The sequence below is a fragment of the Pundamilia nyererei genome, unplaced genomic scaffold (genome assembly GCF_000239375.1).
Source record: "Pundamilia nyererei isolate P.nyererei 1_Seehausen unplaced genomic scaffold, PunNye1.0 scaffold00084, whole genome shotgun sequence".
NCBI classification, from domain to species: domain Eukaryota; kingdom Metazoa; phylum Chordata; class Actinopteri; order Cichliformes; family Cichlidae; genus Pundamilia; species Pundamilia nyererei.
In genome coordinates, this window is record NW_005187485.1 from 1,114,978 (window position 1) to 1,130,342 (window position 15,365).

General features: G+C 40.3%; 2 protein-coding genes across 3 annotated transcripts; both read right to left on the reverse strand.

The window, feature by feature from the left end:
- Positions 1-3,633: 3,633 nt before the first annotated feature.
- snx10b (sorting nexin 10b) lies at positions 3,634-6,241 on the reverse strand. Its single transcript, XM_005738475.1, has 5 exons — positions 6,123-6,241; positions 5,924-6,024; positions 5,719-5,820; positions 5,358-5,567; positions 3,634-5,254 (listed from the first exon to the last, which is right to left on the reverse strand). Exons 1-5 carry the CDS (start codon positions 6,213-6,215, stop codon positions 5,143-5,145), a joined length of 618 nt encoding a protein of 205 aa, XP_005738532.1. The 5' UTR covers positions 6,216-6,241; the 3' UTR covers positions 3,634-5,142.
- Positions 6,242-9,077: 2,836 nt separating this feature from the next.
- On the reverse strand, positions 9,078-13,114 carry cbx3b (chromobox homolog 3b). 2 transcript variants are annotated; one of them, XM_005738477.2, is made up of 5 exons: positions 12,857-13,114; positions 12,296-12,436; positions 12,031-12,187; positions 11,439-11,599; positions 9,078-9,883 (listed from the first exon to the last, which is right to left on the reverse strand). In XM_005738477.2, the coding sequence occupies exons 2-5, from the start codon at positions 12,433-12,435 to the stop codon at positions 9,763-9,765; spliced, it is 579 nt and encodes a 192-aa protein (XP_005738534.1). In that variant the 5' UTR covers position 12,436; positions 12,857-13,114; the 3' UTR covers positions 9,078-9,762. The 2 variants fall into 2 exon arrangements, with proteins under 2 accessions (XP_005738534.1, XP_005738533.1); XM_005738476.1 differs by lacking the exon at positions 12,857-13,114 and adding an exon at positions 12,753-12,847.
- Positions 13,115-15,365: the final 2,251 nt, after the last annotated feature.

Here is a 15,365-nt window from a genome sequence, read left to right on the forward strand (position 1 = left end):
ACTAGTTACTTTGAAAGTAACGAGTAACTTGAAGTAACTGAGTTACTTTTGAGAGAAGTAACTAGTAATGTAACTAAGTTACTATTTTAAAGTAACTTACCCAACACTGGTCATTACATTGTTTGCATATACTGCTCCCAAAGGTCAAGAACAAGCATCCACGCTCCAGTGGCGGTGTATATTTAACATCCAGAGTGTTGGTAACTTTTAAGTAAGACTTTATGTGTGTTAACCACGTCTGCACAACTTCAGACTTCCTGGTGTGACAGTCCATATCATTTTACGTGCATATTAATGAATTTGACATAGGTCTATTAAGGGTACCATGAATAATAATCATTCAAATTTAGGATACTCATTACATATGTATTACATGAGTAGCAGGTGGGGTAATTTGAGTAATTTGTGGCTATATGCAGATATTGGGATGATGGACGGTGTCTGAAGAAGACAAGCTGAGCCGGTCAGTGGATCTACTGCAGAGTAAGGAGAATTTAGGCTCATCATAAAAGATTTCTCCTTGCCTCTTATTTCACTTGGACATTTTTATGTTTTTTTTATTTTCTACCTCATTGCAGCCGTGAGCTGCCTGCTGATTTACACACACTGCCAGTGAAGCTCAGAGGCCCCGAGAGATGGTGCCCTCTACCCCTCCGTTTTTCCCCCTTCTTTCTCCACCCTATGTCGTCTTCTCACTGCCACCACTGGCAGTTTCTCTGTTCCCTGAAATGGGTCTGACCAAAGAGCTCCCCCTCTACTCATACCTCATCCCTAACAAGACATTTCGTCTGGAGGGTTTGCTATTTACACATGATCTTGTGACACACAAAAGGCTCTGTTCCCCTGTGCCAAGATGCGAAGGCATGCAAAAATGTACTACACATCTCCCTCTCTTTCTGTCTTCATCTATCGGTTGAGCTATTGGTCAACCTATGTACTAACAATCATTACACAAGGACTTTTGATTTGATTTGATTTGATTTGATATACCTTTATTAGTCCCACAAGGGGAAATTTCATAAGGCTGCCGACCTATTGCACGCAATGGCGGCTTCTATATTTTTTGCAGTTTAAAGAATTTGTACTTCCAATAACACAGCAAACCTGCAGCTGGTGGCTTTGGAGGCTGTTTGTATGGGAAACAGTACAAAACAACCTGTTCCTATGCCAATGAAATGATCACAAGTTTACACGACTATGAACTGTAATAAAAAAAGAAAGAAAAAAAAAAGACTAAAAATATTTAGTTTCTTGTCATTTCAATTTAAGGAGTTACCTACTAAATTATCATCTATTCATTTTTTTTTTACCTAATTCTAAGTCAAAGTTAACAATTTAGAAAACTCAGTCAAAGCACTTTATTTTAATATGGATTCATGCATACTTTATAAAAAATGTTATCAAATTTAGATTTAGCAGTTAATCTAAGATGCATGTTTTTGCACCGAGGGAGGACACCTATGTAGGCGCAGGGAGAACATGCAAACTCCACACAGGAAGGCCCCACCAGGGGAACAATGCCCTTCCACCAGTGTGTGAATGTGAGAGTGAATGAATAGTGCAATTGTACAGCGCTTTGAGGTTCTCAAAAAGCGCTATATTCTCATGCTATGCTAACATTAAAAAAACAATAGATGCCAAAAGAGTAAAGACCCCTGTTTGTACAACCTGCAGGCATATGTTCCTTTCTATAAAACGAAGGGATTATTTCATTGATTAATGAACATTTGTGATTATATATGATCAAACACATTTGCTCTTTTAAGACAAAGTCCCTCCTTGTCATACATCTGTTTTTAAGATGCACAAACCAAAGGAAACACATCTAATTTTACACACCATATTATTTGAGGAAATTACCCAGCAATGATCTCATCTTTTTTTCCCTCCCTCAAGCCGATGCGCTCAAGGCAGAGGAGCTAGTTTCATGCTGATCAGCTCTGATTCTAGGGGATGGGAAGCTGGTGCATGCCTTGGTACAGTGATCACGTCGGTTCCCTGTAATTGCTACATCTACACATCAACAGGCGACACCATTTGCAGGGGAAATAGCAGGTTTAGCTATACAGAACTCAGAAAAGGTAAGGCTGCAGAATTTGATGGATGGCTTGTGTCATCTCATTTTCATCTGTGACATTTGAGTGACACAGAAAAATGTTTCAACCCTGAAGATTTTTTTTTTCCTTTTTGTTTTTGCTTTTTGGTCAAACTGAGGGTAGGTTTGGCTTTTGAATGTGCACATGCACAGACACACACACACACACATAGAAGGACAGAGGCACACACAGCTGCAAGGACAGATGTAAAAATCCTGTTTTGGCTGTCAGGTTGTGGAAGCTTTGTGGCCCACAGTAAATCAGCACTCAGTACTGCCATGAAATGTAAGAGACCTTGAAAAATGTTCAGTTTCTTATTAACGCTTCAGTAAATCCCCAGCTCCAAGATCTGCCTATAGTGGAAAAACACGCCGTATCGCCTGCGTGTGCTGTTGTCATATCACCAATAATGTATATTCATGGTATCGTTTTGTTTAGGCATCAGCCCCTGTCCACTGGCAGTGCAGCTGGCTTTCTCTGATATCGACTCATCCTGGTTCAACGGAGTTGCAGTCACAGAGATTTAATATCTCAAATGGTGCTGAGCTCCTATTGCTACTAATGGATTCTGTATAATGTGGCACTTAAAATGCATGAGCAGGCTCTGATTTATCTGTAATTTGCCTCCACTGGAGCATATCTCCCTCATTTCTTCCATTTGTTTTTGGCTTTGTAGACATACCCTGATTGGGATTTCATATTGTCACATGTTTGACAGTTTGGTTAATTCCAAAAGATAAAATGTTTACTTTTGCTTATTCTGATGCGGTGTTAATTACAAATCAGATGTAATAGCAAGTCAAGCATGTGATCATAGACATTAGATGTGGTTTATTTGAGCTGTTGTGGCAGAAAGACATGCTGACTTGGTCTGAGGCAGATGGGTCTCTCCCAGAGGGGCCATTTTCATTTATTTGGTCTTCGACTACTTTATGTGTCAAACAATAAGCATACTAATTAGATTACGCACAGTGAGGGTATTTGCCCAGGGAGAGTGAAATTTCATCTTCTATTTCTTCTTCATTTATTGTCCCGCTGTTTTCACTCCAGCTGACCACACTGGGGGTCACACAACATGGAGCAGGAAGCCGCTAGCAATTGATCTGATGGGTTTAAATGTCTCCTTGTTGTCATGGTAGCAGAACTGCAGCGGCAGGGTAGGCTCAAGGTTAACGGCCAGTGGATCGGAGTACTGAACCATCAAATGATGGGTCAATACTGCAGGACGGGTCAAATTGAAACTAGCAAATGGAAACATTTCAATCCACAAGACTGCTAGTGACAAAAAGGAGTTTGCAGTCACAAAGCTCTGCAAAGGGAACTTAGTTCATTGTGCAACCTGCAACTCCAAAGCTCCCCAAGATTACTTCTTCCCTTTTACATTTTTGGCATCTCTTACACTAGCATCTCAAGGGCTGTGATACATCCTTCGTTGGTTTCATTAATATTATGAAACTGATGAGTCTAAAATGTTTTAATTAATTAAAATTTACATGACAGCTTTTCTTTTCTTTTTTTAACAGACAAAGTAATTTAATTCTGAGTGACTGAAGTTTATTTTTAAAATACCCACACAATACCCAAAATGTTGCATCTTTAACTTCAAGAATTCCTTCAAACACTGACATGATACAGTGTAGCATTTTACATAGGCTTCTTAAAAGTCTGTCAGGGTGACACGCAACAATATTGGAAAGTCAGATATCATTAGACTGAACAGTTCCTGTTTAAATAGCTTCTTTGCAAGCTATTTGCAGGAAGACAAGACAAACATTCTTCAAAATTTATTAAGTGGAAATAGTGAAAAACATTCATATGTTTGCACTTGAACACCTACACCTTTGTCCGAAGGTGCAAAATACTGCTGACTACACGTCAAGCATTGGTAATGGTTGCACATACATATATTTCACTATAGTAGATGCAAATGAATACATATCTACTGGATGCGCATCTTTCAGAAATGTGTCCCACCTTCCCGTGGCAGCTCGGTCGGCGGCTGTTCATCTCAGTGTGTTTAAGATGACGTCACTGCTCTGTTCTTTCTAACATAAGCCTACTATCTCTTCCACCCTCTGAATTCACAATAAATCTCACCCAGCTGCTGCAGAGGAAAAAACCAAAGTAAGCAAAACACTTCATCTAATGAGTTTTGCAGATATGTCAGTTTGTCCACTCCCTTTACTCGTTATTACATCTGCAATAAAAAAAAAAAGCACGGTGGTGTTCACTGTGAGAGCAGGCGTGTGTGTTTACTAAACACACACGAACAGACACGCTGAGATGTGACTGCAGTAGGTGAGCTCAGACTAACAAAAGCAAAGGAGACAGGTAGAAAGGGTGTCTTGTCAGTGCAGCTGGCATTTTGTTCAGCAGGGAGCAATGTAGCCTGTCTACCCGATAGCCCTCTCAGACAGGAGCAAGTCCATTGGGATCCCACAGGACCTCCTACCAGCCACACACCTGACAAGGGGGTTGTCTAAAAACTCTGCAGAGACCCTATTACACATGTCATACTGCTAAGCACTGCGGTGGCCACCAGATGACAAGCTTTCCACACCCTTCCCTTGATTGGGAGTGAAGCACAGAGAGGAGAACAAAAGGCTTTCACTGCACTCATATCTGACCAGTTTCAGTCTCAATGACCAAAATTCAAGCAATGTTTATGAAGCAAAGATTATACAAACGCATTGCTGTTACAACACTGCCATCTTCAGGCAAATTGTTGGTACAACTTTGTATTTATTCAGACAATCTGAGAACGTGCAGGTAGATATGTAGATAGATATAAATGTAGATAGATAATAGATATGTAATATACAAGAGGTAATTTTTTATTATTATTTACTGTGCAAATTTCAAACTAAAACGTCTCATCAAGAACAAAAGAAGCTGTGACATTTTTTTTAAATAAATGAAATAATTAAGACGAGACATGTTAAGTGCAGTAACAGGTTTACGGTAATAGCTTTTTCCTTCGCTCATCCAAAACATTGTATGGGTGCAGAGACTCCCACAGTCTGTCAGCAGTATGAAGATGATGCTTTCATGTAGAACGAGATAAGCAGCTCAGCTCTTCCTCCTGGCTTGTTTCAATGGGATCAAGAGAAGAAGCTTCCAAATCTTTAATCTTGTGTTCTGGATCCCTACCCTCGGAGCTGGAAAAAAAAAAAAGACAATTTAGTGAATTAGGTAGAGTGAAACTGACTTCTAAAGACTTTCAGTTTTACTCATGCGGTGAGATCAGATCTTTTTTTTTACCTATCTGAGTCAGAGTCACAGGAAATTTTGAGGTTATTGTGCAGATCCTCTTCTGAGTGGAATCTCCGGAGGCCGCAGCGTTGCACAGCCTGAACCACAGAGTAGTGCGTCCTTCCAGCAGCGCAGGCCTCTATCATAGGCACGCTAAGCTGTGACTGTAGGAAAAGGTGAAGGCAGCTGTCGGACAGCAGCAGAGGGTTCTGAAGGACTCTGAAAAAAATTTGGGAAAAATAAACACTTTAAAACTTCGCCCGGTATTACCTTTAGAAAGAGTCAGTCATGTGGTCCCGTGTTTGTACTCCAGTTTTTGTTTGACTAGGTCAAAGTTCATAAATGCATTGATCTTTGGGTTCTCACGTACTGTTCCAAAAATTTCTGGAGCCCTTTCATTCGATCAGTGATCTGCTGAGCGTTATTAAGACTGAAGAAAGGGTTTTTAGGGGGCAGCCCTGGTACATGTACCCTGGAAAATCAACAACAAGAACAAAATGTCAGGAACAACTGAGCACACTACTTTAACTATGAGTAAGTAAACTTTAAATTCAAATCTCAGTGGATGAACTTACATTAGCATCGAATTTGCCTGCAGTTTTCGCCTGAGCCATACAAACTCACTGTATCTCCTTCTCACTTGTGAGATCTTCTTGGTGAAGCACACACTGTCGGTCTAAAACAGGACACCCCAGTGTCACACACATATCACAGTAAAAATGCCCTAAATGAAAGAATAACGATTCGACCAACTGTCTTAAGCATTTTACTTACATGTAAACAAATTTCATAGTCTATGTAGGCATGCCAGAAGTCATTCTTTTGCATCCGTGGGTCCCGTACCCAGACACTGATGACCTGCTGCATGGAGAAGGCAGGACAGAGACTGAAAGACTGAATGGAATGCACTGTGTTGTGAAAAAGGGAAGGATTATATTGGCAGATAGAGGAAGTAGAATGACTAACATCACACGAACCAGGATAGGAAAATCCAACAGAGAATGGTTTCATGCTTAGTACAAACACGGTTATTTTCAAAGTTGTGCCACAGTTTAAGGAAAACACGTGACTCCTAAAAGATCTTTCTTCTTGACAATTAAGAAACTCTGTCACATTCACAACACTAATTCAGACCTACCTGATTCTCCGTGCTGTCAGTTTCTTTTCTCATGATCTAAAAGATTCAATCTCAATAACCGTAAGTCAGATAGATAATAGTGGTCCTTAGCACTGCATTTGTGTCTTTTATTTCCACCTTTACAGGTTATGGAGCAAAGGTTTCAAAATAAAGTCACAAGACTGATATAAGCACCTCCCTCTAACTGTCAACTCAGCAAAACGAGCATTCCTAAATCGGAAGCATTGTTAGAGAACATGTGTCAGCACAACCAGATCAAAGCAGCTAAAGTTACAGGAAATCCATACTTTGTTAGAAAAAGAGACAACTGCTGTAGGTTTTTTTTTTTTACACCATCACAGTGGATTTTACACGACACAATCAAGATGTGATTGAAGTGGAGACTTTTGGCTTTAATTCACAAAAGTTTAACAAAAAGTTTAGTATTAACTGTTTATAAATTACAGCCATTTTTATACACAGTCTTCCATTTTAAGAGGCTCAAAGGTAACTGCTAGCAGTTTTGTGGCCAGGTGAGGCCTGTTCATTTGTTATTTTGTGACAAATGAAGTAGACAAAAGATCTGGCGTTAATTTAAAATGGTGAAAATGGTTTAGATTTTAAATATAAGGTCTAATGAGATGCCAATCTAAGTGAGGAAGGCCGTCATTAGGCTGAAAATGAAAAATAATCCTCTCATAGAGACAGCAAAAAATTTAAGAGAGGCCAAATCAACAATCTGATCTGTTCTTAAAAACAATGAGATGCCTGAAAGATCACAGGAGACAATTGAAGTGGATGCTGGTAGCCAAGTACCCAAGGGTACTGCAGAGGCCTGTTTTTAAGTCCATGCCAGAACATTTTCTGTGTCTAACTCCTTCCACTCTCTCCCATCTTTTCTGTTTACTCACAGTACTGCACAACCAAAAAAAAACAAAGAAAAAAACAGAAGAACATAAAACTAAAATACATGATGACAGAATCGTTTCCATTATTAAGGAAAAACAACTTTACAGCATCTAACCAAGTCAAGAAGAGGTAAGCATATCATTGACAGGGTCCAGAGTTTAGAAACACCTTCATGAATGTAAATACAGAGAGTTTACAGCACGGTGGAAACCACTGGTTATACTCAAAAACAAGAAGGTCAGATAAGAAAATACCTAAAAGAACCTGCACAGTTCTAGAAAAAGTATCTTTGGACAGATAAACTCAAGATTAACTTGTGCCAGAATAATGAGAAGAGAGAAGCATGGAAACAAATCATTATCCTAAGTATACCACATCATCTGTAAAATATGTGGAGGTAATGTTATAGCATGGGCATGTATGGTTGCCAATGGTAAAGGGTCACTAGTGTTTATTGATAGAAGTGTACAGCACTATACTTTTCACTCAAATGCCACAAACCTAATCACTTCACAGTGCAAACAGATAATGACCCGAAGGACACCACAAAAGCAACTCAGCCATTCCTGAAAGCAAAAACGGGGATATTCTTCATCAACCACGTCAGTCACCTGATCTCCGCCTAACAGCGTGCCTTCCAGTTACTAAAAACAAAACTGAATCCAGAAAAACCCACAAGCAGCACCAGACAGTGACCGCAGCACAGGGCTAGCAGAGCCTCTGAAGCATGGAAAAAAAGTACGTGGTGGTGTCGATGGGTTCTAAACTTTAGGCATTTATTGACTACAAAGGTTTTTACTTTTAAAATGTTGTAAGTTTGTCCAATTGATTTCCGCCTCTGAAAATGAAGCACTGTCTAAAAAAAATCACTGCAAAGAGCTGCATTTTTTACAGTAAAACCCTTGAATTAAGATTAAAGGTCTGCACTTTAAGCACATCTTAACTGTTAGCTTTAAAATCCACTGTGGTGGTGCACAGAGGAAAAAAGAAAATCACAAAGCTTGTGTTTCTGGACCCAACTCTGTGTAGCCCATTTAGTGCCAGAAATGTAATGTCAAATGAATCATCTCATATTAATGTTGTTGTTTTTTTTTTATAATTTGGAATTGATCATTTATTTTAGGAGTAATTGGACCACATAATGTGAGAAATATAATCAGAGTGAATCAAGATGCAAAAAGTGTCAAAAAAGGTTTCATTTATTCACAGACTTCACAGATCCATGGTCAACAGTTACAGTAGTTCTGTAGCAGATGTGTTTTTAGGAGGTTTGAGGTTCAGCTGAGTGTCCCATAGCAGTCATGGGAGATATGTCGAGTCAGAACAATGCCACCAGGATACAGATATAAAGTACACAGAACTGTATAATTACAGTCAATGAATGCCCTGTGTAAACTGCACAGTCTCAGATCTAAAGTGCTACATTTAACAATCGTCTTACGCATTTACGGTGCACAAGAGTTCATTTTGATAAGTGTAAATCTCATTAGATTTACTTAAGAAAATTCATGACCTTCTAATTCAACTCAATTTTATTTATACAGTGCCAAATCACGACAACAGTTGCCTCGAGGCGCTCTTATTCTGAAAAATTCTACAGGGCTTCACTTTTTGGATCAAAGCACCAAATATTTAAATAATCTGAAACGTTCTAATTCAATAAACAGGAGAAAACTGCTCATTTACAGCAGCTGATTAAAAAAAACAAGGGAATTTTTGATGGGCAACATTTTTTTTAAAATATATATTATTTAACATCAACCACAAGGGTCATAAAGAGATACAGTAAAAGCTGTGTCCATTAACACTTCACAACCTCACACAATACAAGTTCAAACAAGAGGCATTCCAACAACAGGGCTACAATCTTCAGCTCTAACCAAAAGCTACATAGGCTGAAGGCATGGACTTGAACAGTAGTTTGCTGGCTCTGGCAGTAGCGTGTTGCCGTACAGGATGTAAAGCACACACTAAACAACCGCAGGGCCCTTCCAGTGTAAGATACTGGCATCTAAACAGGACTATAAATACTAAATTACTCATAGAACAATATCTTCAAAACAAAACACAACCACAGTGATCGAGTCCGCTACATGATGACACAGGAAAAAAGCTGCAACGGGTTAGTCTGACCTCAGATCAGCCGCTCTACATAAAGGTTAGCTTGAGCCTCCATCAGAGTGTCTGCAAAGTCACAGTGACCTTTTTTGAGCACCACGGGGCAGACAGCACTTAAAATCCACCACCGCCGAGGATGTCACACCTGCCAGAGCTCGAAGTGCTTCTGATGCCAGCTGAAGGAGGACATTTGATGGAGGCTAAAGTTAAGCTTCAGATGAGAGCACAGCTGTTTATTAGTTCTCCTCTGCACACAACCCACACACATTTTTACTGCTCGTCGTCTCCACAGTGCCAGGTCAGCTTCTGCTCGTAGAAGTCGATGACCACCTGGGGACATCTGGCGCTCGCTTCACGGGCCGGCAGCAGGGCAACGTCATCCGAGTTTTTCCTGTGGGGATACGCGCAGCAGAAGGAAAAAGACTGAAACCGCCTCTCGTTTTTAATGGATGTAAAATGTCTTAACAGAAACAAATATTTCTGACAGTTTTTTTTAATGGAGAAGTAAAGGGTAAGGGGACTCTACATAAAAGGGGCACTAGATTTTAGCTTTAGCTTCCTTTAGCTCATGCTCCATTGTTCCACCAATTCTGTTAAATTTAGCCAGTAATTTCTCACAGTGTCTTGCTGACAGATCAACAAATGTAAAAAAGCATATCATCACTGATTTTCAAGAACAAGGATGATGCGTGCCTAGCTGAAGTAACTACAGAGGGATAAAGCCATGAAAACACGGGACAGAGCTGCCAAAGCTCAGTTAAGAGGAGAGGTGATGATCAGTGAGCAGCAGTATGACTTCATACTGAGAAAGAGCGCTAGAGACACAATGTTTGTGCTAGTTTGCTTAAAGTGTTAATGGAGAAGTACAGAGAAGGAGTTGCACTCTGTCTTTGAGGATCTACAGAAAGCATATGACAGTGTACCAGGCAAAGCTGAAATAGGTAGGACATGTGCAGAGGAGGGATAGTTGATACACTGGGCAAAGGATGATGGAGACTGAGCTCCCAAACAGCAGGAAAGAAGATTACAAGAAGAGAAGATTACAAGAATGACAGAATGGGATGCAAGGGACAGACTGAGACAAACAAAGGGAATTTAACATTTTCTGACTGGCTATGCTCTTGTGGAGGAGAAGTAAAAAAAATGACTTGTTTGCTTAAGGGAAGCAATATAGGACTCTGGCGTCTTATCATCATATCAATGCCGTGCTTCTTTGAATGACGCGGACATTTGGGTAAGGTCAATAATTTGTGGAATTGTGTGCAAGTGTTTGCTTTCCGTAGACCTCTAAACTTCCAGCCCTAAACATGAGCACATCTTTCACACTCAAAAAATTCCAAGTTCTCCAACCTAACAAAACTCATTGAGCGTTTTAAAAGACTTCAGCCAACCGTTTTACAAACTGTGTTTACAAACTTTACAATCTGATGTAATTCAATATAGCTCCTCTTTCATAAAGTAACTACAATCGTAGGTAGTGTTGCGGCTCTGCTGGACTCCTGGACACTAACATTTGTGTATGTAAATCAGAAGAGAAAAAAAAAAAGCAAAACGATCTAAGCCGATCACTCGGAGCCTCATAAAGGTAGATCTTTGCAGAGCTGGACTTAATAGTCCAGGTACGCATAGTTAAGAGCCCACCGAGTCTATAGCTTAATGGTTGTGTGTAATGATAAACCCAAAGCCCATCTGCTCTCTCCAATCTGTTACTAATAAGGTTTGAGGTGGTCAGTGTCAACGTCCAACTTCTCTTCTCAAGTAAATGATCATGCATATATAAAATGTTGGAAAACTGCAGTTTCCCACAAAGCAACAGCAACAAAAACATCGAGTCCCCCCCCCACACACTTTGCTGTCTGACTCTGGCTTTAAATATTAACATTTTCCACGTTTACTCAAGTGCTGGCATTTATTATTCAAGGACAGAGTAAAGAGGAAGCAGTCACCATTTGACTAGGAACATGAGCTCTCCCTTTCTGTCCGTTGAGCCGATGATGCATTCGGGCTCGAGATAAGTACTGAGGTCACTGGGGGAGTTTGTCTGCTCATCATCGGGCTGAAGGACGCTGTTGTCCGTCTTCACAGCCTGAGCCTCCTGCACGCAGGACTAAAAGAACAAAATAAGAAAAGGCAAAGTTCAAAGTTGCAGCACAGATTTACTAGACATGATAAGAAGGTTGCTAAGTCGAGCCATTTCATTTTTTCTCCCTCACTGTACACACCCATTGCAGAAAAAAGGGGAAATTTAACTGGTTTCATTTTCAGGAGCTTTTGTAAAACTAACCTCTTTAACACGACATTTAGTTTCAGATTGAGCCTTAAAACAATTTCTGACAAGGAGTCAGTTGACTCCATTCCAACCTCAGTCTACAACTAAAGGGAAAATGCTACCATACTTCTATTGTGTTCCCTATACTTCTATATTTTTCGTTGTTGTTCTCCCTTTTGGCAGATTTAGCTGCAGAAGTTCTGTAAATAACATGGAAACAGACAGACATACAGACGATCCAGAAACTCCAAAATTCCTCACATACTCACAATTTCTGTCTCTTCCTCTGCCATTTCCTCTTTGGGAACAAACCCTTGCTCGGGTTGCTCTTCTTCATTCTCCTCGGTGAAGTGGGCGTTTCTCAAGAACTCCTCTATGAGTTCAGGACAGTCCAGGTTGTCCTCGGGTTCCCACGTGTTTTCTGCACTGCGGTTAGAGTTAACAGGAGGAGGGAAAGGCAATTTTTACTACGGTGGATAAACGGGTTACACAATCAAACCGTTCAAATGACTGGTTCTGCAACATCCCACTCACTCAGTGAAGCCCTTCCACTTCAGGAAGTACTCCACTCTCCCATTCGAGATTCTGCGGCGAATTATTTTTTCAACCACAAACTCCTGGACAACTGTAGTCTCCTCAGTCTTCCTCTGTTTGGCAGTCTGCTTCTTTCTCATTCTGCCACGATAGAGAATAAGCGAATGAATGAAGGCCAGGGCAATCACAAGAACAGGGAGTTCATTTCTTTTCTTTTTGTGCTAAAAAAAAACCCAAACTAAACACGGTGGAGTCAGGAACATTCACTTTTATCTCCCTGCTGCTGGGATTTTTTTTTCCAGCAGAACATGGCAGTGGCGACTACTCTGCTGTGCCCTTCATACAATGATCGGCACACTTGTTACAGCGCTCCACCTGCTGTTTCTGTCGGGTGATTGTGCTCCTTCAGTCCAAAAAAAGCAACATGTTAGTATCGCCGTGAGCGTCGTTCACTCACAGCCTGGTTACGAGCAGATTTAGCAGACAGCAGCCCGAAACATGAGTGAACAGAAGCGTGCCTCGGTGATGCATTAGATGCTGTAATGAACAATATGCACGTACGCTCTCGGTGTTTACTTAATCTCCGAGGATAGCCTGCTGCGGTGCCGCTCGGCTCTGCTCTGTGCTTGTCGCTGGAAACAACATGCACAAAGCGCCGGTGACGCTGCTTTGAGCTCAAATGTGTCGGTCGATGTGAGTAAATGAGCGAAACAACTTTTCATGAATGAGTTAAAATTAAAGATGGCCGTTGATGCTCGGAGGAAGTGGTTGCCAAGGGAAAAGGTCATGCCAGGAAAACCGGGAGGAGACGACGGGGACGCGCACAGCAGCGACCAATCAGGGAGCAGTCCGCTCGACCGTCCCAGTCCAGCGGTCCGGAACAGCCCTGCCACCCATGGGCGTCAGCAGGGTATGGCAGGGCATGCGCACTTCCTATAATGTATTTCACAAATTTTGTTTTATTTTATTGGAAACAAAAAGACAGTCCGAGAATACAATAAATAAATAAATAAATAAATAAATAAATAAATAAATAAATGTATTGTGTCTCCTCCCGGGATCGAACCAGGGATCTTGGTGCACTTTAGTTTTATTTAATTTTAGAGTACTCCCACGTATTTCCAATTGATGTTACATAAAGTTCAATACATTTAAGAGAAAAATACCATCCACTTTAAAATGATACAGCGGTGGGTTTATAAAGCAGTTGCAATGAATGTAAATTCCTGATGGAAATAATATACTGAATCGCTTGATTTTGCATTATTTTAAACGTTTGATGCTATTTTTAATATTTAATTTTGCATGATATTGTATAGTAGAAATTCTAATACAGAAAGTGTTACTTAGTATTATTTGAGAATACTTTTTTACTGTTTTCAGTGCTGTAAAGACACTGGGCGTTGTCGACGGGGATCTGCTCCCCTCAAACTCTGAGGCTGTACTGTTGAAATCGCAGGAAAAACAGTCTTTGGGAGATTTGACTGACAGTTCCCCTCTAGCCAATGAGTAAACTCAGAGCTACTGATTGGCCAAATAGCCCCCGCCCCATTCCATCCCGACCAAAGAACAGGCCTTTCCACTTTGCTTTCCAGCAGTTACTCCACACTGTTTTGTAAAACACCACTGGGGGACGCTGCCAGCCTGTATTGGACTGATAGCACCTCTGTTAACCGCTGTCAATAGATTTATACTGGAAAGCTCACAGCCAAAAGGCAGCAGCTCCACATTGAGTTTTTCCACCACTCTCTCGCAGGAGCTGTGCAGAATACAGCTTGGTGTATTTGATCATAAATTTATGTATAGACATAAACTTACATAGTCTAACAACACTACAAAAGTCCAAAGATGTATCAGACATACTATAATCAGAAAGGCAGTCAGGAGGAGGACAGGTGACTGGTCTAAAGTAAACAGCTACCATTATTTATATTTGGACTGACCACCTATCCCCCTTGTGCAGTGGAAACTTTTAAATGAGGGGGCCTGCAGATATTAACTTCATGAATTGTAGATTCTCTATTGATAAAACCAAGGTAAGCTGCTGTTTTCTACACTGTTTAATTATTAACACTGTGTCGAAGATACTCCAGGCCTCCAGATACAAATGCTACGAACTGTTTTCACACCAATTTATAAGTACATTGAGAACTTAGGGACCCCCGCCTCACTCAACAGACACACTAGAAATATAATCATAATTATAAGGGTCGACCCTTTTCAGTGTCTATATTAATACTGCAATACAATATTCCCATGTTGTGAAACATTATTTTGGCTCTCTCTCTTATAACTATGTTTTTCAGCAGTTTACAATTTAACATCCTTTATTAGGTGTGCTTTATTAAAAAGCATTTTTCGTAGAGCCACACCATCCTTACAAGACATCTTTTTCCTCCATGGATTGGTGTATTAGTTGACTGAGACACTGAGGCAAGACATGTGTTGGTTATCAACCAAATGACCCACTTTTGCCCTCGGACCCCTTCCTGTCTTCTCTTCTGGGGATTTAGTACAAGTTGCTATAGTAACGGAACAGCTAATAGGCTTGGGCTGTCGCTGTAGGCCCAAGAATGGCAGTAATGCATGCAGTGAGGTCCTGTCTAGATTTACTACTGTATATATTGTTTTGGGGGAAAGCAGGTTCTTTTAGATTTGCATTCCAGAATTAACATTAACAACTTTTCATGAGGAGATTTCTTTTTTCACCGTTATTGATTAAATGACAGTATTGATTGAGACATTGAGAAGACATAGTAGGTGAGTAAAACTGACCCTGTAACACTTAATGTTATGGGTTTCAACCACTCCTCCACCACAATTTACTATTCATATATAGACTAAAAACTGACCAATAAACATTTACATAAGCATCTGTTTTTGATAGTTGTGGGAAATTTGATATTATTGATCAGCCTCTGGATTGCAGTAGTTAGATTTAGGTGAACACTGGCATATATGAGATGTTTTATAAACATTTGTTTTATGTCTTACACAAATTTGTAATCTAAATAATGTTACTACATGTAATAATAAAGTGATTTGAGGCCTTCCTGGTGCCTTGAATGCA

Excerpts from the sequence above, each read along its gene's own strand:
- cbx3b (XM_005738476.1), bottom strand. The coding sequence starts at position 12,826 with ATGCATCACCGAGGCACGCTTCTGTTCACTCATGTTTCGGGCTGCTGT. Across the intron at positions 12,188-12,295 it reads AAGTGGAAGGGCTTCACTGA|TGCAGAAAACACGTGGGAAC; the intron begins GTGAGTGGGATG and ends CTCTAACCGCAG. Across the intron at positions 11,600-12,030 it reads CAGAGGAAGAGACAGAAATT|TCCTGCGTGCAGGAGGCTCA; the intron begins GTGAGTATGTGA and ends TTGTTCTTTTAG.
- snx10b (XM_005738475.1), bottom strand. The coding sequence starts at position 6,215 with ATGCAGCAGGTCATCAGTGTCTGGGTACGGGACCCACGGATGCAAAAG. Across the intron at positions 5,568-5,718 it reads CTCCAGAAATTTTTGGAACA|AGTCCTTCAGAACCCTCTGC; the intron begins GTACGTGAGAAC and ends AATTTTTTTCAG. Across the intron at positions 5,255-5,357 it reads TGTGACTCTGACTCAGATAG|CTCCGAGGGTAGGGATCCAG; the intron begins GTAAAAAAAAAG and ends TTTTTTTTCCAG.